Below are 24,188 nucleotides of genomic sequence, written 5' to 3' on the forward strand. Positions count from 1 at the left end.
CCACATGTAGTCTGTAATACACGTAACTCGAGAACCGTTCGCCCCACCGACTTCAAATCCGACACAGGCGTTCCACCCCACCACAGAGGGTGCAGGGGCTGCCCCCAAAAGGCCTCTGCCCGAGCTCTGGACAGGGCCCCTGCGCAGTGAACATGTATAGAGCTGGCCTGTTCTGACATCACAACACTCCATATTTGGGCATGCCTGCAGCCTGCACAGAACTCCATATGCAGGAATAAAGGCATACAGAGAGAAAGATACGAAAATCTTCATATACTGTATGGGCATAAAAGGGACACAGACAGACAGCCGGGCACTGGTCTAGTACACAATAAAGTCAAGGACTGCTTTGCTTAATTTCCATTGTGGTGCTCAACATAAAAAAACCACAAGTAGGCTACACTCAATAATTTAACCCTCTTGATTGTGTGTGTGACTGTGTGTGTGTGTGTGTGTGTGTGTGTGTGTGTGTGTGTGTGTGTGTGTGTGTGTGTGTGTGTGTGTGTGTGTGTGTGTGTGTGTGTGTGTGTGTGTGTGTGTGTGTGTGTGTGTGTGTGTGTGTGTGTGTGTGTGCGCGCACACGCGTATGTGTATGTGTGTGTTCTCTCATAGGTGTGTTCACTGCACCTGTGAAGGGGGTGTACGACTTCAGATTCACTGCAGCCAACGCCAGACCCTCAGGCAAACCTATAGAGCCCGTGTTTATCTTCATGTACAAAAATGACCAGCACCTCATGGGGAACTATGGAATCAACAACCACGAATGGTTAGAGTACGTCTCTAATGGCATCCTGATAGAGCTGGAGCAGGGAGACACAGTGGACATGCGTTTACCTGCCAGTGATAAAACCTACAACTACTCTCTATTTGATGATTACAACAACCACAACACATTCAGTGGCTTTCTGCTCTATTCTTTGTAACACTGCTGCTGACAGTGTTGGGAAGTAATTGAGGTTGAATACAGGGCACCATATTATATATATATATATAAAACAATAAAAATTGTGCCAATTATATGAAGATGGGTGAAGTGCTCCTTTAAGAAAATAAAAACACTGGTAAAAGCAACATCGATGTGCACGACTGGTCTCATTTTGTTGTTGTCGGGTAAAAACCATAATGGCTGCTGTGCAATGCATAGAGCATACTTACATTAAGCCTGAATAAGCTGAGGTTTGAACCGGGGACCTTTTGACTCACAGAATTTTCTAATTCAGGGGTCTTCCCCCAAAATTTGCATATTTGAACTGGGGACCCTCCAAAATAAGCATATTTGAACTGGTGAAATGATGTGACCCAGATATCTGACCCTGTCTACAACATTGAGCACCTTGTTGGCCAGATAAAAAGAGGGGAATGTTGCCTTCCGATCCTCCTTAGTTTTCATAATCATGACTACACTCTTTTTCGGATTAAACTTTATATCAAACAGCAGTCCGTAATCAGAGCACACACTAAGCAACTGCTGTAGGCCCGCAGAGCAAGGAGACATGGTGACCAGGTCAACTGCTGTAGGCCCGCAGAGCAAGGAGACATGGTGACCAGGTCATCTGCTGTAGGCCCGCAGAGCAAGGAGACATGATGACCAGGTCATCTGCTGTAGGCCCGCAGAGCAAGGAGACATGATGACCAGGTCATCTGCTGTAGGCCCGCAGAGCAAGGAGACATGGTGACCAGGTCATCTGCTGTAGGCCCGCAGAGCAAAGAGACATGATGACCAGGTCATCTGCTGTAGGCCCGCAGAGCAAGGAGACATGGTGACCAGGTCATCTGCTGTAGGCCCGCAGAGCAAGGAGACATGGTGACCAGGTCATCTGCTGTAGGCCCCGCAGAGCAAGGAGACATGGTGACCAGGTCATCTGCTGTAGGCCCGCAGAGCAAGGAGACATGGTGACCAGGTCAACTGCTGTAGGCCCGCAGAGCAAGGAGACATGGTGACCAGGTCAACTGCTGTAGGCCCGCAGAGCAAGGAGACATGGTGACCAGGTCAACTGCTGTAGGCCCGCAGAGCAAGGAGACATGGTGACCAGGTCATCTGCTGTAGGCCCGCAGAGCAAGGAGACATGGTGACCAGGTCATCTGCTGTAGGCCCGCAGAGCAAGGAGACATGGTGACCAGGTCATCTGCTGTAGGCCCGCAGAGCAAGGAGACATGGTGACTAGGTCATCTGCTGTAGGCCCGCAGAGCAAGGAGACATGGTGACCAGGTCATCTGCTGTAGGCCCGCAGAGCAAGGAGACATGGTGACCAGGTCATCTGCTGTAGGCCCGCAGAGCAAGGAGACATGGTGACCAGGTCATCTGCTGTAGGCCCGCAGAGCAAGGAGACATGGTGACCAGGTCATCTGCTGTAGGCCCGCAGAGCAAGGAGACATGGTGACCAGGTCATCTGCTGTAGGCCCGCAGAGCAAGGAGACATGGTGACCAGGTCATCTGCTGTAGGCCCGCAGAGCAAGGAGACATGGTGACCAGAGCAAGGAGACATGGTGACCAGGTCATCTGCTGTAGGCCCGCAGAGCAAGGAGACATGGTGACCAGGTCATCTGCTGTAGGCCCGCAGAGCAAGGAGACATGGTGACCAGGTCATCTGCTGTAGGCCCGCTGAGCAAGGAGACATGGTGACCAGGTCATCTGCTGTAGGCCCGCAGAGCAAGGAGACATGGTGACCAGGTCATCTGCTGTAGGCCCGCAGAGCAAGGAGACATGGTGACCAGGTCATCTGCTGTAGGCCCGCAGAGCAAGGAGACATTGTGACCAGGTCATCTGCTGTAGGCCCGCAGAGCAAGGAGACATGGTGACCAGGTCATCTGCTGTAGGCCCGCAGAGCAAGGAGACATGATGACCAGGTCAACTGCTGTAGGCCCGCAGAGCAAGGAGACATGGTGACCAGGTCATCTGCTGTAGGCCCGCAGAGCAAGGAGACATGGTGACCAGGTCATCTGCTGTAGGCCCGCAGAGCAAGGAGACATGGTGACCAGGTCATCTGCTGTAGGCCCGCAGAGCAAGGAGACATGATGACCAGGTCATCTGCTGTAGGCCCGCAGAGCAAGGAGACATGATGACCAGGTCATCTGCTGTAGGCCCGCAGAGCAAGGAGACATGGTGACCAGGTCATCTGCTGTAGGCCCGCAGAGCAAGGAGACATGGTGACCAGGTCATCTGCTGGACATGGTGACCAGGTCATCTGCTGTAGGCCCACAGAGCAAGGAGACATGGTGACCAGGTCATCTGCTGTAGGCCCGCAGAGCAAGGAGACATGGTGACCAGGTCATCTGCTGTAGGCCCGCAGAGCAAGGAGACATGGTAACCAGGTCATCTGCTGTAGGCCCGCAGAGCAAGGAGACATGGTGACCAGGTCATCTGCTGTAGGTCCGCAGAGCAAGGAGACATGGTGACCAGGTCATCTGCTGTAGGCCCGCAGAGCAAGGAGACATGGTGACCAGGTCATCTGCTGTAGGCCCGCAGAGCAAGGAGACATGGTGACCAGGTCATCTGCTGTAGGCCCGCAGAGCAAGGAGACATGGTGACCAGGTCATCTGCTGTAGGCCCGCAGAGCAAGGAGACATGGTGACCAGGTCATCTGCTGTAGGCCCGCAGAGCAAGGAGACATGGTGACCAGGTCATCTGCTGTAGGCCCGCAGAGCAAGGAGACATGGTGACCAGGTCATCTGCTGTAGGCCCGCAGAGCAAGGAGACATGGTGACCAGGTCATCTGTATACTGTTAACGAGCCTCTCTCCCACTATACAGTCCTACACTTTCTGAGATGTGTAGAGGGTTCGTCCATATAAATTAAAAAGCACAGGTGATAAAATCCCACCCTGTTTGACCCCATTAGTCACTAAAAAGGCCCAGATAACTTGCATGGTTTGATGGGAGTACCAAAAATGTAAAATACGTATTAAATAAGAAGAAACCTCTCTATCTCTCGCAGCTATTTTCACAAATTTTGCCTTTTGTCTTATATCCTTTCAGAGGTTGGCCAATATTTCACCAGTTTTTATATTACAATCTGTTGATTACTTTTGATGCAGGAATGGTCTGTTTTCATTTCAAAGCCTTTCTTTCTTTCTTTCTTTCTTTCTTTTTGTATTAAAACAATATTTTTTTAATGTAATTTAATGTTATCTGGCGACCCCCAGGTTGAGAACCATGCACTGCCTTAGCTAGCTGAGAGAGAGATGAAGCAGGGTATTGACATGTAGTTGGGGTCTAGTTGTTTGTAAATCAAGTCAGTATAGTTCCATTCAGAAATATCGGGAAGACTTTAACATCATTCCTCTCCTATAGCAGCTAGAATGGCATGAGTGGGTGTTCATTCATTCTTGTGTCGGTGTGGACCCCTGAGACCAACCCCCTTCACTGACAGCCTTTCAATGAAGACACCACCGCAATTGATGGCACCAAGCTTCCCGGAAATACCCGATCGACAAGCTCACAACCATGTGTTGGAAGAAGTACTCACATGTTTTACTTAAGTCAAAGTATCAATACTGCAATGTAGATAATACTCTGTACAAGTAGAAGTCCAAAAGTAGAAGTACTCGTTGTGCAGAAGTTCAAAATGTATAACATCTTTTGAAAATAGCTGATCTACAAGCTCACAATACGTCAGATCGTTCTGAGCATAGATCGTCTATTTTCAAATGGCCGAATAGGGCAAGTCGTAGTGTGTTTTTTAATACTCATCAAAATCTACAAAGTAGCCTAAGTAGCAACTAAAGTTTTCATATAATTGTAGTGGAGTAGAAGTGCTATATTTTCCTCTGAGATGTAGTGGGGTAAAAGTAAAATTGTAAATACTGAAGAAAGTTAAAAATAGGCCTACCTCAAAATAATACTTAAGTAGGCCTACACTACACATGCTTAGTTACTTTACACCACTGCTCACGATGTGTCGCATTGGGACGCGTCGTGCAGCTTGTCGATCGGCTATTTTCGGCACGCAACTCGCCCATGCGGCAGGGAGGTATATCAATCACGTAGGAGGGGTATAGGAGGATGTCCCTATGGTGATTGATCAGTGCAGACAGCTATAGGATAGATGCTCCCACGCATGTATTGTCCCTGTGTGTGTGAACTGACCAGACGTGCGTTATTTAAAGCCTGACCTATCAGCCCCGCACTGCCAAAATCCATAGCTTTATTATCAGGCAAGCGTCCGTGACCACGTCCATACACATCTATCACTGCAATGTCACCTGTCAGGTGTACGCCTTTTGTATGTCCATAAAACTGTTTTTATTTTAATTTTTAAAAACATTTTAAAATAGGGAAAATAGTGTACATAAAAATGTGTGTACATAATTAGGGAAATTTAGCAAAATGTGTGGCAAATCTGCAAAAGAAATGCTTACCACTAGCTTTCTTCACAAATGTCTTCATAAAGGCGTCTACTATCACCTCTCAATTTGTTCCAAGCCAACTCCCTTGGGAAACTTTGTGACAGGTGCTTAAAGTTGGGGTTCTATATATGCAGGCAAACTTTACAAAATGTCATTCTGCTTTAAGTATAGCATGTGACGGGTCAAAGCTATAGTGGAGTAATTCAGACGGATGGTGAAGAGCGTGATGAAACATAATCGAGAAAAAAGACGATCTTAGCGCCGAGCGCCATTGGATAAAAGACGTCCAAAGACGTGGGAGGCCTCCGTATAGCAGTGTTAATTTTGACAGCAAATTTTGATTTAATTTTAGTCAGATTCTTTCAAATTAAATCCCATTTAGTTTTAGTCTTCATTTTTGTCGTCCAAAATGTTTTAGTTTTAGTCTAGTTTTTGTCAATTAAATCTACAGTCGATTTGGTCGACTAACATGTATTTTGGCGGGCTTTGATCATCATCATCATCATCATCATCATCATCCGTAGATACGGTATACATAAAATGATTACACCCACTTATTACACTTTCCACTTCCATGGCCATAGGCATACATGTGCTCATAACTATAGGCTGTTAGAAAAGGACCAGCTGAATGGGTTTAGAGAGTTTCAGCGGCGTTGTCACGTTCAACCACAATCACAAGTTGTCAAAAAGGTAACTTTCAATCCACATGCTGTGTCCTCAATACATGCTGCGATGTTTCCATGACCCACATCAGGTAACTGTTACAACCCACTGGCTACACTGTAAAACAATGTATTAATGTAACTTGGAGAGTGCAAAAAACGGACCCGCACGGGTTTGTGCACTCTCCGAGTTAAATTAACACCCTGGGTATTAAGTAAGGCCTTACGGAGACCCCGCTGTGAAGGGGCAATGTGGTAAGATGTTGATGCTAGACGGTCTTTTCTGAACTCATGACTCACTTAATCATAATGTCACAGTGTGTAGGCCTACCTGTGGCTCGGCAGCCCTGATGATGTGCATTATAAGTATGCCCCGTGCTGATTTGCTCCAGATTTGTGGTCATGTAATGCAGGGCGGCATCATAAGTGTGTCATTGCTGTAAGTTCACAATTATGCAAGAAGCAAAAGCACGGTAAACAACGTCTATGATAACGTCAGTGTTGAATTCTTGAAGTGTTTTTTAGAAAGCCAGACAGAGAACAGAGAAACTGAATTCATAGGCTTGCTTAGTCCTGTATGATATGCTTTGATGGGAATAGAAACTATTCCTTTACACTCTGTATAGTGTAAAGAAAATATAGAAACTATTCCTTTACACTCTGTATAGTGTAAAGAAAATATAGAAACTATTCCTTTACGCTCTGTATAGTGTAAAGAAAATATAGAAACTATTTCTTTACACTCTGTATAGTGTAAAGAAAATATAGAAACTATTTCTTTACACTCTGTATAGTGTAAAGAAAATATAGAAACTATTCCTTTACGCTCTGTATAGTGTAAAGAAAATATAGAAACTATCCCTTTACACTCTGTATAGTGTAAAGAAAATATAGAAACTATTCCTTTACACTCTGTATAGTGTAAAGAAAATATAGAAACTATCCCTTTACACTCTGTATAGTGTAAAGAAAATATAGAAACTATTCCTTTACACTCTGTATAGTGTAAAGAAAATATAGAAACTATTCCTTTACGCTCTGTATAGTGTAAAGAAAATATAGAAACTATTCCTTTACACTCTGTATAGTGTAAAGAAAATATAGAAACTATTCCTTTACACTCTGTATAGTGTAAAGAAAATATAGAAACTATCCCTTTACACTCTGTATAGTGTAAAGAAAATATAGAAACTATCCCTTTACACTCTGTATAGTGTAAAGAAAATAAACACTTTTCCCACATTGTCAGAGTTAAAGCTTGTGTACTTTGAGTGATATATTTTGTTAAGCTAAGTGAAAAATACCTCCACACAGTATAATGTTATAGTAATCATTGCTATAGTTTGTTCTCCAGCTCTTTAGTAATAGTCCAGCAGCCGACAGGCTTCTTTTGTTTCAAGGGATTGTGACATAAAAAAAAAGCTTTTGTAATTTTTCTTATTTTTTAAAATAAAGCAAAAGCTTTATTTTTGTTGTTAAAACACATATTTTATTGTACAAGTCGACTAGTTGGCAAAGGCACATCTGTATTTTGGTTTGAATGAACTAACTGAACTTCTCTGAAACTATAGTCCAGATGACAAATATAATACAGAACAGTTTGTTCTCATGGTATTGTGTTGTCTGCTGTTTTGAGTGATCCGACCCTTGCATTATATTCATCCAGTCATCTTAATGCAAACGTGATCTGACCTTTGCATTATATTCATACAGTCACTCTAAATGAAAACATGGCCCTCTGGGCCCTTTATTAAAAAATAAATTCACAGTAGTAAACTGACTATTACTACTAAGCTATATTGGAAGTTTGGAACAATTCTGTTTTGAGGTCTTGTGTATTCTATACAAAACTCAAACACACAAAAAAGTCTGCCCACTGAGAGTGTAGAAATGGTAGCAAATGGACCCGTTATGGGTCCATTTGCTACCACTTGTACGCTCTCACCATTAAGTGACAACTGACGGTTTTCCGGTGTAGATAGATAGAAATAGAAGCAGTGAGTGGAGGGGGGGGGGGAGGGAGGGGAGGGGGCAGGGTGGTCACATGGAGCAGAACCAAGCAGATAAAAGGGGAGCTGTCCACAGTGCTGAAGCCCACTTACAACTTCCAGTCACTGCTGTTAAGGAAGGATTAATTCAGTGCTGGGGAAGGATCGAGGGAGCTGGAGTTCAGCCAAAGTAAGTTCCGTTCAGGCAATTATTCGGGCTGATTTTTATTTTATTTTTAATTAATCGTTTTAATTTGTCTGTTGAAAAATGTTCATGCATTTAAAAAATAAAAATGTGGAAATAGTAGATTTACAAACTGACATTGTGATCTGCTATCCCCACTAAAATTCAGATTTTTTTTAATTAGTAGCCTATGAGTTATGGTCTGTTTTGGCCATAATATATTATTATTTTTTGATTATTGAGTAGTAGTCATTGTCAGTCATATCTTTGTATGTAAGTAATTTGCCATATCTGCCCTGTGCAGTTTTTCTTTACAAAACCTAAAAGGCAAACAGCTCCTATTGTAGCCTATGTATTTTGTCATCTATACCAGGGGTTCTCAATGTTTTTGGCTGGGGAGCCCCGGAAATGCTTTGGCCATGTCTCGCGACATGGGTTGCCAATTTCATCCAATCGGGGAAGAGTATCCGTTTATCAGCTTCAATCAAATTACAACACCTTTAACCACTTAAACCCTCTGTTCTTAGTAAAACGGACCTGAGTTGTAACTTTACACCAAATCTCTGCCAAAACAATAGCTGATAATGTTCGTTAGCGACGCTTTGCGAGCTTGTAGGTCGGGCTATTTTTGCCCTTGTGTGACCCATGCATTTGACGTTTCCAGTGTTTTGTAAGCACGAGGAAGGACACGTTGTAGTCGAGAGACTATGTGTGCAGAGAAAGAGCTGTGGTTTGATTGAAGAGGCTGGTCACAGTCACATTGACGTACTGCTTAGGAACCTGTAGCCCCCGCAGGATTGATGGATGTATACACCAAGTGCTTCTCAAATATTTTCATGTCAAAGACTCCCAAATTGATATGTATCATTTGGTCGCAGACCTCCATGAAAATAGTGTGTGGCATGGACCTCCATACTTGTACAGTAAATTGTAATTGACTATTATGATTTATGGGTTTCGAGCAGTGCTACTTGTCAACTTGTAGAAGTCCTACCTGACACCAGGGTGTAAATGTCTAGGTGGAAAAGTCGGGAAACCACATTCAACCACTGCACATGTACAAATTAATTGATTGTTGATCTAGGGCAAAAACCTTGAATCTTCATATTTCAAGTTTGTTATGCTTAGTTGTAAATGAATGCCCTGTTTCATCATACCACAGTGTTACACAAAAGTAGCACAGTAGTAGATCTACGCGATAGATCTACACGGTAGTTTCAAAAAACTATTTTTGAAACATAGTTTCAAAAATAGTGCCTGCATTACAGGTAGGACAGTCAAAGGTTATGCTAAAAGGATAATGCAAAAATGGTGCTTGGTTGATTGTGGTCCTTATAGGCTATACTCATATATCCACTCATTGTCTTATGAAATGCAGTATCACAGTATAGTCAGAGTATTACAGTACAGTACAGGTTACATTACAGTGTAGTCAGTGACAGTTAGCTCATGCACCACGTCTCTCAGACTACTGTGTGCATTTAACCCTTTCATTAGACCCAATATAAGCACACAGGGACCATTTGATAATTGATGCCCGGGGGCCCCATTAAACCTGGTCTGGGTCCTCTGGCTTTGTAGAGCAGCTATTAACACACACACACACACACGCACGCACGCACGCACGCACGCACGCACGCACGCACGCACGCACGCACGCACGCACGCACGCACGCACGCACGCACGCACGCACGCACGCACGCACGCACGCACGCACACACACACACACACACACACACACACACACACACACATACACACACACACACACACACACACACACACACACACACACACACACACAGAGGGAGAGAGAGAGAGACACTGTGGAGCACAAAGCGCTGACTGAGGAGAGAGTGCTTCTTCTCGCTCTGTTCTTCCAAAGGATTGTTGCCAGATGTTGCGCGCGCGAGAGAAGCAAGCAACCATGTCTATGAAAACAAGCCCCAAAAAAATATTGACAGTCAAGTTCAGTTTAAAGCCGTTTAATCTGACCTACAATCGAATATATGAAAATTCAACATTATATAAATTTGAAAGATGTGGAATGAATAAGAACACAAATATCGTATGGGTTGGGGAGGACGGTCCCTGGCACAACATTTTCGGATGGTGGTCCGCAGACAAATACATCATTTGAAAATATTTTAGAGCCACTGGTTTAAACATCATTAGGAAGCAATCCCAAAACAAGCAACTTTGGAAACTAGCTAAAAATAAATAAACACAACCCAAAATACAAGTGACTTTACAGGAAAAATACAAGCCCAAAGTTGCTTATAATAAGTGGACATGGCAACACTGATCCGAAGCCCATTAAAGAAGCACTGGAGAGAGAGAGAGAGAGAGAGAGAGAGAGTATGCCCATTTCAAAGGATTGGGGACATCAGCGTGTGATTTATTTATTGATGTTGTTTATTCATGCTGCTGTACTGTACCTACATGATGGGTACCAGGGAAGACTGCTTGTCCACATACGTGTTTCCTTGTGAAGGCGAGGGACTCTCTAAAACGGAGGGCATGTTCACATGACAAAATGGAAATGCAATGCCTTGTATCCAACGGTTGGCTTAGATTTTTATTTTTATTTATTCATGAAAATACTTGAATCATTTTTTTTTAATCCATGTTATTTACTTACTTTCTTTCTTACTTACTTACTTACTTACTTACTTACTTACTTACTTATACTTACTTACTTACTTTTTTAAATAATTATCTAAATTCAACAAAACCAAAAAAATAAAGTGACCCATAAAAAATGTGTCCGCGACCCACAAATGTGTCCCGACCCAGTGTTTGGGAAACACAGACCTGAATTTGATACCATTTTTAATCTCTGGGACCTCCAATCTTGTAGTATCATGAAACATTTGTACACTCTCTGAGTTACAGACACAAGGGTCCATTTGGTTCCTAACTATCAATCATTTGCCTTGGTACCCCCTAGAACCCCCTCAAGGACCCCTGGTGGTCTCCGAACCCCACTTTGAGAACCACTGACTTAAACAGCATCCGTATTCTAGCAGAAAACGATCAACAAGCTTTGTGCCAGGGACCCCCAGAAGAGACATTTATGTTGTTTTTTAAGTATTCAAAAATATCACAAACTGATTTACAAGCTTGTAGATCAGGCTTTTTTTTTTTTTTACCGAAAGCCTATATTTTTGTCGAATGCTACTATGTACTTTGCTGAAAGTATTTTTGCCAAATGGTCTATTTTGGCTGAATGTTTGCCTGTTTTCGTCAAATGTTTGCCTGTTCTTGCTGAAGGTTAGAGTCAAAGGGTTAGGGTTAAAGTGTACAAATGGAACCAAATGGACCATTACGGATCTGCAACTCATTAAATAAGTGTTTGCACTCTGATTGAGAGTGTACACTCTTTGCATTTAAATAGACACCCAGACAGTATGGTTGTGTGCAAATCATTTACTCATGAAGCAACGTATGCTCTTTCTGTCTCCTACTAGGACAAGGTTATAGGAGTGAACCCTTGCCGGATTGAAGAAGAGCTTCTCTGAACAGGAGACACAGTCCACACCGCACACGCTCTGCTGACTCAGCACAATCTGACAATCAATCATCTCATCTCTTCCTTCGTCATAGTGCTTGGAAAAACTATATGACATAAAACACTTTCTATGAAGGAACGTCTCCAGTCTGCTCGTGCTTTATTCTATCGATCCACGGAAGATCTGAAAACCCATCAGTTAAGATTTATTTCCTTGATCTGCTAGTGTCACTGAACTGCTACTGAAGTACCGCCGAAGGAAGTTACCTTGATGCTGTGTAGATCTGTATGAAAACGGTGTCCTCTGCAGGGTTTTCTCCTCCAGAGGAGAGAAAAGGCTAGAAAAAAGGTTGACACAGAGGTAGTCTCTAGACGACTGTTCCACGATCTCTGAGCATTACGTAGTTTCCAAAAATACATATAATAACAATAATAACATTTGAAAACAACTTTAAAATCTCCAATTCAAGCTAGATTTACAGTAAGACACAAAGTTGCGTTTCCATTGTACAGAAGCATTTGGACATGTGTGTGAGAGTACAGCGTACAGAAAACAACTCCCAGAACTCCAGTCAAGACTCACAACAGTGCAGGAAAGTCTCGACCCACGTCGCCTTCACGTCTTAGGATGAGCGACACAAACAACTGGGTGGTGGACTACGACTTCTCGTCCCCCGCTCCTCCTCCAGGTGTCCCCAGGGGGGCCCCCGCGGTGCTGCAGTCCATGTCGCTGCACGCCGAGCAGGGCACGGCGCTGTGCTTTGTGGCACTGCTGCTGCTGCTCCTCCTCTTCCTGCTGGTGCGCTGCGTCCGCATCCTGTTGGACCCCTACAGCAGCATGCCTGCCTCGTCCTGGACTGACCACAAGGAGCAGGGCCTGGACAACAGGGGACAGTTTGACTACGCTATAGTATAGACAGCGAGGGGATTTGGTTCTCAAACTTTTTTACATTTCAAGGACCTCCCGTCAATCTGGCAGTGTACGAAATGCAAACAAAAAAGGGTCCATTTTGCTTGAGGATGTTGTCGTGCTCAAGCAGTTTGCTTGACACTATGAGATGCGTGAGTGCGATCTAGCCAACACCAACATGGGACTCCTGAATCGCTGCCCTCCATACGCTCCTATCTAGCATCAGGGTCCTGAGCTCTACAGTGTTTAAGATGTCGCGCCACAGTGCATCTTTACAGTACGTAGGTGGTGCGCTTCTTGTCTTTACTGACTTTGCCCCACAGTGTCAGTTTTCTTGCCACTAGTTCCAGGTGCCTGACGCAGTTCAATGCCAGCCTCATTATTATGCTATAGTGTAGCACACAGTGGGTCTCAAACTTCAAGGTTTCAAGGACTCCCATAACTCTGACACCAGTAAAAATGAACTCTGTCAGAGTTACAGACATGTAAGGGTTCACAGACTCCCATAACTCAGTGACTGTGTACAAAATGCAACTAAATGGACCTGTCAGAGTTACAGACCTGTAATTGTTCATCAACCCAGAAGGTTGATGGACCCCACTCTGAGAATAACAAGGAGGAACTGAGTGGTTTACAGGACGGACGGTTTTGGAATGCATAGTTGAGACTTGAGACCAGGCCTTACAAAGGACACTGATGTCTATAAACGGCATCGAGGAAATAGGCAGAGCAGAAAAGGGGGAAATCCGTGGCCGTAAGTCATATCATATGTGGTCCAAACAGGGGTCCCCTCCATGCAATTCCTGACCTGGTTGAATTGCCAGGCCCGATTTGAAGTGTGTTTTAACGTTTAAAAATCACGAGAAGGTGAACCGATTGTATACACAGTAAAATTCTCAGTGTCAATTTGTGAACATGAACACATGGAACATTACATTACATTACATCTGATAATTGTTACATATTATGCAACATTCTTGTACTGTGCATGCACACAGACTGTTCTATAGCAACCAACACAACAAGTGTGAGGCAGATGCAGAGCAGAGCATCTGTGTTTGTGCCATCATATTATTATTGTTTTTCATAGTGTGTAATGCTGAGACAAATCCCAGGACCGGATTCTGACCAAGCAGCAGAGAGCTCTGCTGCAGATGCAGGGATATCCTGATTCAATCACACAGACCCTTAAATTACTTCAGGGATGCACATGGCAGGACTTACACATAAATAACTGTCATCATCATCATCATCATACTTCCAGGGAGACCTTATAAACCTCTAAACCACTGTTTCCCAAACAGTGGGTCGGGACCCATTGTTGGTCACTATGGGTGACAACTCGAGTAAAAATCTAATTTTTTACTTACTTTTACTTTTACTCAAGTACATTTTGAATGCCGGACTTTTACTTACTTACTTACTTAAAATTTCTATATTGCAGTATTTGAGTACTTTTTCCACCACTGACATTGTGACAATCTTATCGCCGTGTATTTGCGCTATGCTGGAAACCTCAGCAGCGCGACAAGGCACCAAGCATTTATTGTGCACTGTGCGTTCAGGCATGCTGTTTGCAGAGGGAAGTATTTTCAACTCGCCGGTGATCGCACAGCCTTAGTGTAGAGCAAAAACTGGAGCTTGACTAGTATACAGTACATCCCTGTGGGACTAGTCAACTACTGTAAGTTAATCATCTCTGTTGGGTGGAAACCTCATATGTCCAAAACTGTTACTTTTCAGGTAAGAAATCGAAAACAAAAATAGCAGATCGACAAGCTCGAAAGGCGTCGCTTTGCGACACGTTTCGAGCTTGTGGATCTGCTACTTTTGATGCTTTTGTGTGACGCTGTAGTATGGATGGATCAAGTAGGGCGTTACAATATGGTTGAAATAGGTTTTAAGATGTTACGTCTGAGTTACATTTACTTTTGTCTGTATGTTAACTTACACCGCAACTACTTTCAGTGTGCAACACTTTGCGTGCAACTTAAGTATAAAATGGTTTTGCATATTATACATACTGTACAGCTGTATACTGTATGTAATGTAATACAGTATGTGTTCAGGTTTCTGCTATTTCATGCTGAACCAAATATACTGTTTACTATTAGCTGTAATACCCTTTTAATATCCTTGACAGCTGCTCAGGACGTGTTTGTGAGATGCTAATTCTCAAGTGAGGTGAGTTTTAACCCAAGCTTTTTTTTGTGTATTGCCTACGTATAATACACAGCTAGACTGTACCTGTGTACCAGCTAGATGTATTCAACAGTGCCTTTAGGAACTTATTATAACATTGTACTGCCCTACAAAGCCAAAGTGCAGTAAATTGTTTTTTGGACACACCGACTGAGTTACTTGTGTATCCCAAAGGTCAAATTAGCCTTTGTGAATTTGGGGGATAAACAATTACCTCAAGAACAGATGTACAATTAGTGTAATATCACTTAACATGCCGACAACCAATTTGGCTGACCAATTGAAAAACGATTTAAACCCATTTATCCGTTAAATTATTTGAGTAGTTACTTTGGCTCTGTAGGGCAATGTGTTTTTCTATCTTACTGTTCCTTCTGCTCAAGATGTTTTTTTTATTGTATGTATTTTCTTGTTTTATTATAAAAATAACCCACACAACAGCACTTTTGAAAATGAAGATTTGCTTGTTAATTGTTACTTTCCTTTCATTTGTTGAGAAGGTGATTGTCATAGGCCTAGGTAAAAAAAGAAAGTAAGGCCATTGTTTCACATGTTTAAGATGTACTCTGTTTCTACGAACCTTCCCTGAGATTAGATATTTTCCTAATGGGTTCCCTGATATATGAAACGTGGTTTTATAATGAAATAAATCCTGTTGTCTGTGAGAGTTGTTGTTTCTCTAAGCTGATTACCTTATCATGAACCACGCACGCACGCACGCACGCACGCACGCACGCACGCACGCACGCACGCACGCACGCACGCACGCACGCACGCACGCACACACACACACACACACACACACACACACACACCAACCTTTCCTTCATGGAGGTTTGGTCCTCAGATCGATATGAGTGAGATTTAAAGCAAAGCGGATCAATGCAATAATCAATAGGAAGCTCGTAAAGAGACACAGCCGGTTAACTCCAGGGACGCATTGACTCACAGAGGGAGATCACGCCTGTTGATATACAGCATATCCATGGGCCGAGTGATTTAGAGCCTCATCACCGCCTGTTTAGACAGAGGAGAGAGTGGGCACCATTCCCCAAATTATTAATCAACAGAGACAAAAATAGCCTACGAGATGTATTGGAGCGAAACAACAAACACCCAAAGTAAACTTAATTGCTATCTGGCCCATAATAGACAATAGTCTACTCTACATCATGGCAGAATATTTGATCACGGTCGGTGACTGATTGAGAAAGAATTGAGAAAAACCTTAGCAATGTACACTCAGTGAGCACAGCCTGGCCATCGAAAGAGGCCGATATAGACAAACCTGGCTGCCCAGAGAGGACAGGCTGTGCACTGTGGCCAATGCTGCATAATGACAAATATAAACACACAAGAGACGAATACAACCCTCAATTTACAAAAGAATAAAAACATTTTGACTCAGGTAAATTATAGGTGAGATGTTCAAGTGTGGCAGCAAAATATGTAGCAGCCTGCCACAAAATGAGGGTGAACTAGAAAAAGTGCCCTTCTGGGCACAGGTCTCCACCAGGAGGATAGGAGTGTGTGTGATGTTTGGCAAAATGTTTAGGAGTAATATAATCATGTTTTGTGTGTGTGTGTGTGTGTGTGTGTGTGTGAAAAAATACAAGGTAACCTCGGACCTCGAGTCGCGTGGCTTATTGCTTTTCAAAAACGGTTACAAACATGGCAACATGAAAATCATGAAACTATTCTTAACTAGAAAAAGTGCCCCTTGGGGTCTCCACCAGGCCAGGTCAGGTTGTCACCTCCTTCTTCTGGGTTGGAAAGGTGGTTTGCTTCGCGGCCTTCGCCCATTTTGGGCCTAAAACATCACTAGAATTGCATTCATGAATGTGCTGGGCCGAAAGCATGAACAAGCACCGCGATTTGTTCGTGCGTGCATGTGTAGCAGGATGGGCTTTGGTTCCCCACTGTGCAGCCCATGCTCCGCCCACTCATCAGTGGCCTGATTGCTACCAGTATTTAGGCAGCAGGGCAGCACATGCTCTGACTCTGTTTGCTTGAGTGTCTCCTAGAAGCTGGCCCGGCTAATAAACCAGACTCAAATCACACTGCCGGAGGCCCGTGGGGCTGCAGCAAGCCATGCTTTCCCACTGCGTGTGCGTCATTCCTATATCCAAGGCTGTCATGTTGGGCGTCAGTTTTGGGGTTTTAACATCTGTGCAGGTATGTGTATTTCCAGCTATTAGCAATCTGTTGCAGAATTATAATGTGGTCTTTAACTTGATCCTGACCGCTGTTGTCTTTTTAGCCTCGGGGCGACACTGCTACCACTCACTCCTTCTGGAGTTCCTGCTCTGGGCGTGCAGTGTAAGTTCACCACGCACCAACAGGTATGTTGGCAGTCCTCACAGTTATAGGCTATGTTCATTAAGGTGTCTTTGATGCCACAAGAATAAAACATGGACCTTTGCTATTTTGCGCCTGACGTGGTGGGCCTCACGATGGTGTGTGTGTCGCCCTCCTAAAACGTGGTAGGTTTCACTTGTGTATCTGTCTCTGTGAAATTCAGTATTTTAAGCAGTAGTGTAACATGGCCACAGCCCACATGTGCTTTCAGGGGCCAGTGGCACACCTGCTGCTTTGCTAGAGGTTGTTTTATGAGGAACATCCACACCACTCTCTCACTCGTCAACCTTCCAGTGTGACAGCGACTACACCGAGACCGTCCCTCCCTGGTTGTGTGAACCTGGAGTTATCTGTTTTGTTGTTTTACATTTGTTAGTTCTTTGTGAGACCCTCAGGCTAGGCTGACACCTATTTTCCTTGTTGGAGGATAGAATTGGACATTACTGCTTTTACTATCCCTGTGAAGTACTCATTGTTGTTTCCATTACAGGACCAGTGCTGGGGGAGCTACGTGGGACCAGGTGACAGCTGCCCAGTGGTGGTGGTAACCCCCCTTTTGTTTCTGTTTTGATATTATGTTCGTTAACTAATTTTGCAGTGCATTGGGGTGCCACTACCCTGGGTTGGTTGTGCTGCCTGCCTCCCTTCCCCCAGTACTGGCCTGCAGAAGTTAGTATTCACTGGTATTGATTAACTAGTAGTTTTATCTGTATGGAATTGCATCTATTTTAATGTTTAACAATGTCCTAATTGTACATAATGAATTGGTGTTTGCCATATTGGCTGACTTCCTAATTGAATAAACCCTTTTGTAATTTTGGTACACACGTCTCTGCCTGCCTCATATTGTATAACCTGTATAATAATCTGTGTGGAGGAGTCATTAAGTGCTCCGGGTGTTCAGTGTTCTACCATTAGTAAATATCTCCTGGGGGGCAATTCCCCAGGTGGTGTAGTAGGCTACCGGTTAATTCATATCACCCCGCCACACATGCATGTGCGAGTCATGAACGTGCATCAGTGGCACCAGCGTTACGACGCACATTCATGTTAAGGCCTAGTTCGGCTTAAATGACATTACATTTTGACATGCCAAGTAACAAAAAAACATGCCTGCATGGTTGCTACATTGGTCAAGTCAAGTGCTAAGTGCTGAGGTGGAGTCTGAAGATGAGGTGAGTCTTCACCTTGCTAGCTCTCCATGGTAACAAGACAACTCACCCCTTTTGCCACTTTTGGTGACTTGTCCTGACAACTCACCCCTAAACGTGAAGACATCTCACCCCTGCTTTTCCAGGGGTGAGATGTCTTCACTTTCCGGGGTGAGATGTCTTCACTTTTGGCCACTTTCGGGGTGAGATGTCTTCACGTTTAGGGGTGAGTTGTCAGGACAACTCACCAAAAGTCTGACTGAATATGTAGCCTTTGAGCTATACTTTACTGAATATTTCACAAGAATATAACACAAGAGTCAAATGTACGGTCAAATGTAATGTAGTAACATGATGTAGTAACATCAAAAGTTTTGAAAAACATCAGTTTGTACAAAAAAATATAGAAAAAAGTTAAGTATAGAAAAAATGTAAACTAAAAAATATAGTAAAAAGTTGTCATATCTAAAAACATCAGTTTGCTACAAAAACACTAAAGTTGTCATATCTACAAAAACACTGTTTCAGTGATAGAAGAAAAAAGTTGTGCTGCGTGCAGTGCAGTGTGCAGTGTGCTGTCCCATTTTGGTCAAAAGTTGTGCAGTGTGCAGTGTGCTGTCCCATTTTGGTCAAAAGTTGTGCTGTGTGCAGTGCAGTGTGCTCATCTCCACACTGGGGCATTCACTTCAACAATTTCTACAATATATAAGTATAATTAAGTCAAGGCATGATAGCACAATCACAATACAATACAGGCTACAGATGTAAATATATTTATGACACAGTAAAATGTCGAATTCGCCTTGAAGTATGTCAAGGTCAAATGCATAAAAAACCTTACAAATACAAACATTATTGTTTGTATGTAGGCTACCCAGTAGCCTACCCATATGAATAGATGAATGTGCAACATTGTTTCCATCTTCCAAGCATATTCCTGCCAAAATGGAGATCTTAAATTGTTGAAAATGTCTTTAAACAAAAGATCACCATGATTTCAAGGTGTGTGTGTGTGTGTGTGTGTGTGTGTGTGTGTGTGCAAACTTCTGAAGAAATGTGAACTGAACCCCTCTCAATTTGGTTACTCCAGATGGCTGTCACTTTTCTCACATGCTAATGTAACTAGCAGTAGCCAGATCATCATCGATATTGCTTTGCTATTCAGATGTAATTCAGTCAGTATAGGCCTATTAGAACTGTGATTGATTGATCATGCGTCCGTTGTGCGTCTAATTAGCAACTTTGTACAGCCGTGAGACTCTGCCTTTGAAGCGCAAACATTATCCACAAACGACCCCCCCCCTCAATGCTGCATAGAGAGAGAGAGAGAGAGAGACGCTCTACTCCTTACAAGTGTTTCACCGGATTTTACTGTTAAATAAATAAATAATTAGCCGTGACTGCGCACGTCTGTAGGAACCGATAGTTAGATCCGAAATTGAATTATGCCTACTGTAATGGGTGCCACGGAAAGTACAGACAACTCACCCCGCAATGTCAGAAAGTACGGACAGCTCACCCCGGAAAGTGAAGACATCTCACCGGGTCCGTACTTTCTCGCCCAACTCGCCCCAGCGGAAAGTACAGACAACTCACCCCGACATGTCAAAAAGTGAAGACAACTCACCGGGGTGAGATGTCCGGTATTCCATTGAAGGAAGCGTGAGCGCAGTTTACGGTCTCCGCAGGTTGGCAGAGGGAGAGTAGCGAGAGTATCCCTCCTAAAAACTCACTTTTATAAAGCTGCTTTTAACACTTAAACATGTTCTAAACATTCCCTATTCTTATGTCTTACTGCATTTCTGTACATTGCCTGTTCTTTATTTTTATTTGCGTTTTAAGTATAAATGTCTCCTAGGGTGGGTGCACCTCACTAGCCAACACACAAGAGGAGGGTGAATGCACTGAAACCAGCACTCCAAAACAACAGGTTTGGAGATCTGTTGGGAATTGATTACATGATCCAGTCACCGTGCGCCCAGTCCCAATGTTTGAAACAAATAATTGGTCTATAGCAGATCTACAAGCACACAATGTGCCACTTAGTACCGTGTTGCTTGCTTGTAGATCGGCTATTTTCACTACTTTATTTGTTCATGGAGTTTCTTATATTTGTTTGTTTTAACATTTATTTTAAACACACACACACGTATTTTTTCTTGTTTGCTGATGACATCTTGTGGATATTTTAAGAACTGCAACCATTGGATCACCCCAGCCGTTACAAAGTAATGTATTTATTGTCAAGGTACAGAGCAGATTGCTACACATGATCTGATTTTAGCAAATTCAACACAACCAAGTCTGCTTTTCTATAAAATATAGACATATAATTCAAGTAGAGCAAGGTCAAAATAGCGACCCGTCATCAAGGGGTCAACATGTCTGTACTCGGACAAATGTTTCTGTGGCAAAGACTTGGTCTTCTCCGTGGCAAATTATAGATTTTATTTTTACACACCATTATGCCATTATAATCTTAATTTGATCAAGTCCCAATTACTGAATGTCATCTCCAGGTTGTCCTCAGAATATGTAGGCATATGACACTTATCTGTTATTGACAATATGGCATTAGGAGTCCCAACTATAGTGCTTCTCAAATGTTTTATTTGCAAGGACCCCCTTAACTCAGAGTGTATGGTCAGATCAGGGCTAGCTCTTTGTGTTTCTGGTGATATTATTGTCCACCACTGTTCCATCACTTCACTGAGTTCTCTCTCCTGAATGAATATAATTGGTATCCTGGCCTGAACCTGTTGAGCTGGAAAGATGCTGAGATCTTACTATCACATAGAGCTGTCGAGTTGATTCCACTCGAGTGTACACATGTACAATGTACATTTTGTACACTTTCAGAGTTATAAATGATATGCTAATTTGAAGACTGCAGATGATTGTAATGGCAGTGTGCTCCCCCTGTCAACTCCCTCTCATTAGTGAAGCACTGAATGGGAAATGGTTGTGCTTCATTTTTGAGTGGTGCAACCACTCCTATAGACAGCTATGTATGTCCCTGCCTGGCTGCCTGGGTCCCTGGCTTGCTGCCTGGGTCCCTGGCTGCCTCGGTCCGTCCGAGCCTGAAAACAGTTAACGTGCGTACGTACGTACGTACGTACGTACGCACGTTAACTGTATGATTTCGGGTGTGACCGTAGTACAGTGACAGGTACAGTACAGTAGAGGGACCCCCTGGGGACCCCCACACGGTAACTCTGTCATTTCTGGACCGTTTCGGACGCGGGCGGTTCGCCCAGCACCCTGGGCACTTTCCTGTGGGTCTGGAACTTCCCCCCGGGGACCTCCACACGGAGTTGCACCACTCACTTCACATGGGTGTGATTTTTCAGAGAATTCAGACACCATATAGAAGCGCAAAGACTATTTGCACGCACGCACACACACACACACACTATTGAGTCATGACAGAAATACTTGCATTCTATCAGTGTTATGATACGGTGATGTAAGCGGCTGACTCCATTCCACTGGATTAAAAGCCCATTTGTAGCAGGATTAAAAACATCAACTGTCTGTTTTGGTGTAGGCTATTAGTGTGTGTGTGTGTGTGTGTGTGTGTGTGTGTGTGTGTGTGTGTGTGCTTTAAAAAACTCTACAAAACTCTGTTTTTCAAAATGGTATACCGTTTTGAAAAAGTCGTTTATTACAGTGGTTCCCAAAGTGGGGTCCAGGGACCCCTAGGGGTCCTCGAGGGAGTTCCAGGGGGTCCCCAGCTAAATGATAGTTAGGAACCAAATGGACCCTTATGGGTCTGTAACTCAGAGTGTACAAATGTTCCATTGTTAAATTAACTTTGATTTTACAATATACATTGGGGTCCCAGAGATAGAAATGCCATATGTTAAATTGGGGACCGTAGCCTAATTCAGGTCAAACCGGGGGCCCTTGAAATGAAAATGGTTGAAAATCACTGCTAGAGCCATAAAAACCTTCTCTTGTGGGCGTCCTTGGTATATATTTAGTGTCATTTTGGGGGTCCTAAAAGTTTGGGAACCACTGGTTTATTCCACTTTTAAAGCGGTATGCCGTTTTTCAAAACAGTATGTGCAGTTACTGGGAATGGGTTATAGTATACCACTTTTAAAAGTGGTATACCTTTTTGAAAAATGGTTTATACCACTTATGCCATCATCACAATAAGTAATCGCATAATAACTAATAGTTTAACAGTGTAATAAGTATAATATTGTAATAAGTATAAGTGTACCACTTTTGGAGCTCCCTCACTTTTCTGGGTCAGACGGTCAAAAACATTATCATTGGCCCTCTGCACTAAAGTTTGCAAAGCACAGATTGAGAAGGGATTTGTACGATCAGCCTCAGGTCTTAATGAAAATCCATGAATTAGAGGGAAATAATAAATACTTTTGAGAAGGAGTGAAAATAGCAGATCTACAAGCTCCCAACATGTGTTGTGAAACTTGGGTCTGATTTCCCTTCTGGGTCTTGAGTTAAACAGTTAAAATAGCAGATCTACAAACTCAACACTTGCAGATTGGCCATGTGTCCCGACCCACTGTTTGGGAAACAGTGCTGTAGAGAACATGTAGCAGATTGTATCTGATGGCTTCATACAGGTGCAGTGTGACGACGAGGACAGCCGCGCCCCCACTGGAAGAATGTTGACACCAGCATGACAATGCTGATGTTATCCACACACACACACACACATGCACGCATGCATGCACACACACACAGGGCAGGCTCTGTTTGTGTTCGTGTAGATGGAGAATGTTGATTTGTGTGTGTAAGAGCCATTATGACTTTGACTATGTTAATTGAGATGTCACAATGGGGCGTGGTCAGGACCATGGTTGCCATGGTTACAGGGGGTATTTAGCCCTGTCCCTGATTAGGCACAGGTGTTGCTGACAGGCAGAGGCACACTGTTTTAAACTGTGTTTGTTAGGCTGGTGGTCTCTGTATGCGTTAATTGGCCGTTTATGTTTATTTTATTGTATTTCATTTCTAGACTGAAGTATAGGACTTTGGACTTTGAATAAATATGATTTAATACCAACTGAATGGAAACGTTTTGGATACACAGTTCTTCTACACACGTCTGAACATCCTCCCTGGCCGTCGGCAACCACGTAGTGCCAAAGTATTGGACTTGGGCACTACAATAAGTTTAAAACAGCCTCAGTCGTCGTTACAACTGATTTGTTTTATTGGGAAACGAATCAAACCAGCGGGGCTCGTTTGGACAAGCACAGGCCGTGGCGTGGCGTGCTGGTATTGGAGTGTGGGCAGATGGACACTGCAGCAGCTGCGTGCAGTGATCTGCAAGGGTGTTCTGCTGTTTGGAGATCAGATGGTCGTTACAACCCGTCCCGGACAGAGCTATAGGGGTTCTTACCCTGGGACATCAGCACGATCTTCTGAAAGCTGCTCCTGCTGGCATTGGAGGTGATCGATTGGCGATTGCCACCCGGCCGGAGTCATAGGGGCGCTTACCGGGGAGTCGGCAGCAGCAGCCAGCACAACAGATCTTCTGGACCGGATCGGACCGCGCACGGCGGAACTAGATCTTCAACGCTGACCATTCAATGTGCGGTATGTTCAGCGGTGCAGTGCCGACACAATGGATCAACTCCACACTAAGTTTTCATTTAGAACAATGCCATCTCTCCTACAATACAACAATTCCTCCATCATTCCTGTTTGTGTTATGTGGGCAATGGGCATGCATTGGAGCTATGTCTATATGACTGGTGGAAAAGGGCACACCGAAGCTGGACTTTCTATAGGGGAGAGGCCTGTGGTTTGGTTGCCTGTGCACAGGGCACCTAAGCCAGAACTTGGACAGGCACATTGGGCACATACTTGCTCACACTGGAACAAACAACCCC

General features: G+C 43.7%; 1 protein-coding gene and 1 long non-coding RNA gene across 2 annotated transcripts; both read left to right on the forward strand.

Annotated features, from left to right (window-relative positions):
* Positions 1-12,322: 12,322 nt before the first annotated feature.
* LOC306912344 (cortexin-1-like) lies at positions 12,323-12,610 on the forward strand (the record flags this gene model as incomplete). Its single annotated transcript, XM_079488497.1, has 1 exon — positions 12,323-12,610. The coding sequence occupies one exon, from the start codon at positions 12,323-12,325 to the stop codon at positions 12,608-12,610; it is 288 nt and encodes a 95-aa protein (XP_079344623.1).
* Positions 12,611-16,831: 4,221 nt separating this feature from the next.
* LOC306912348 lies at positions 16,832-17,987 on the forward strand. Its single transcript, XR_013788366.1, has 3 exons — positions 16,832-16,981; positions 17,067-17,289; positions 17,376-17,987. It is a non-coding gene; the product is annotated as an uncharacterized lncRNA (long non-coding RNA).
* The last annotated feature ends 6,201 nt before the right edge of the window (positions 17,988-24,188 follow it).

The sequence above is a fragment of the Electrona antarctica genome, assembly GCF_951216825.1.
Source record: "Electrona antarctica genome assembly, chromosome: 19".
Lineage (NCBI taxonomy): Eukaryota > Metazoa > Chordata > Actinopteri > Myctophiformes > Myctophidae > Electrona > Electrona antarctica.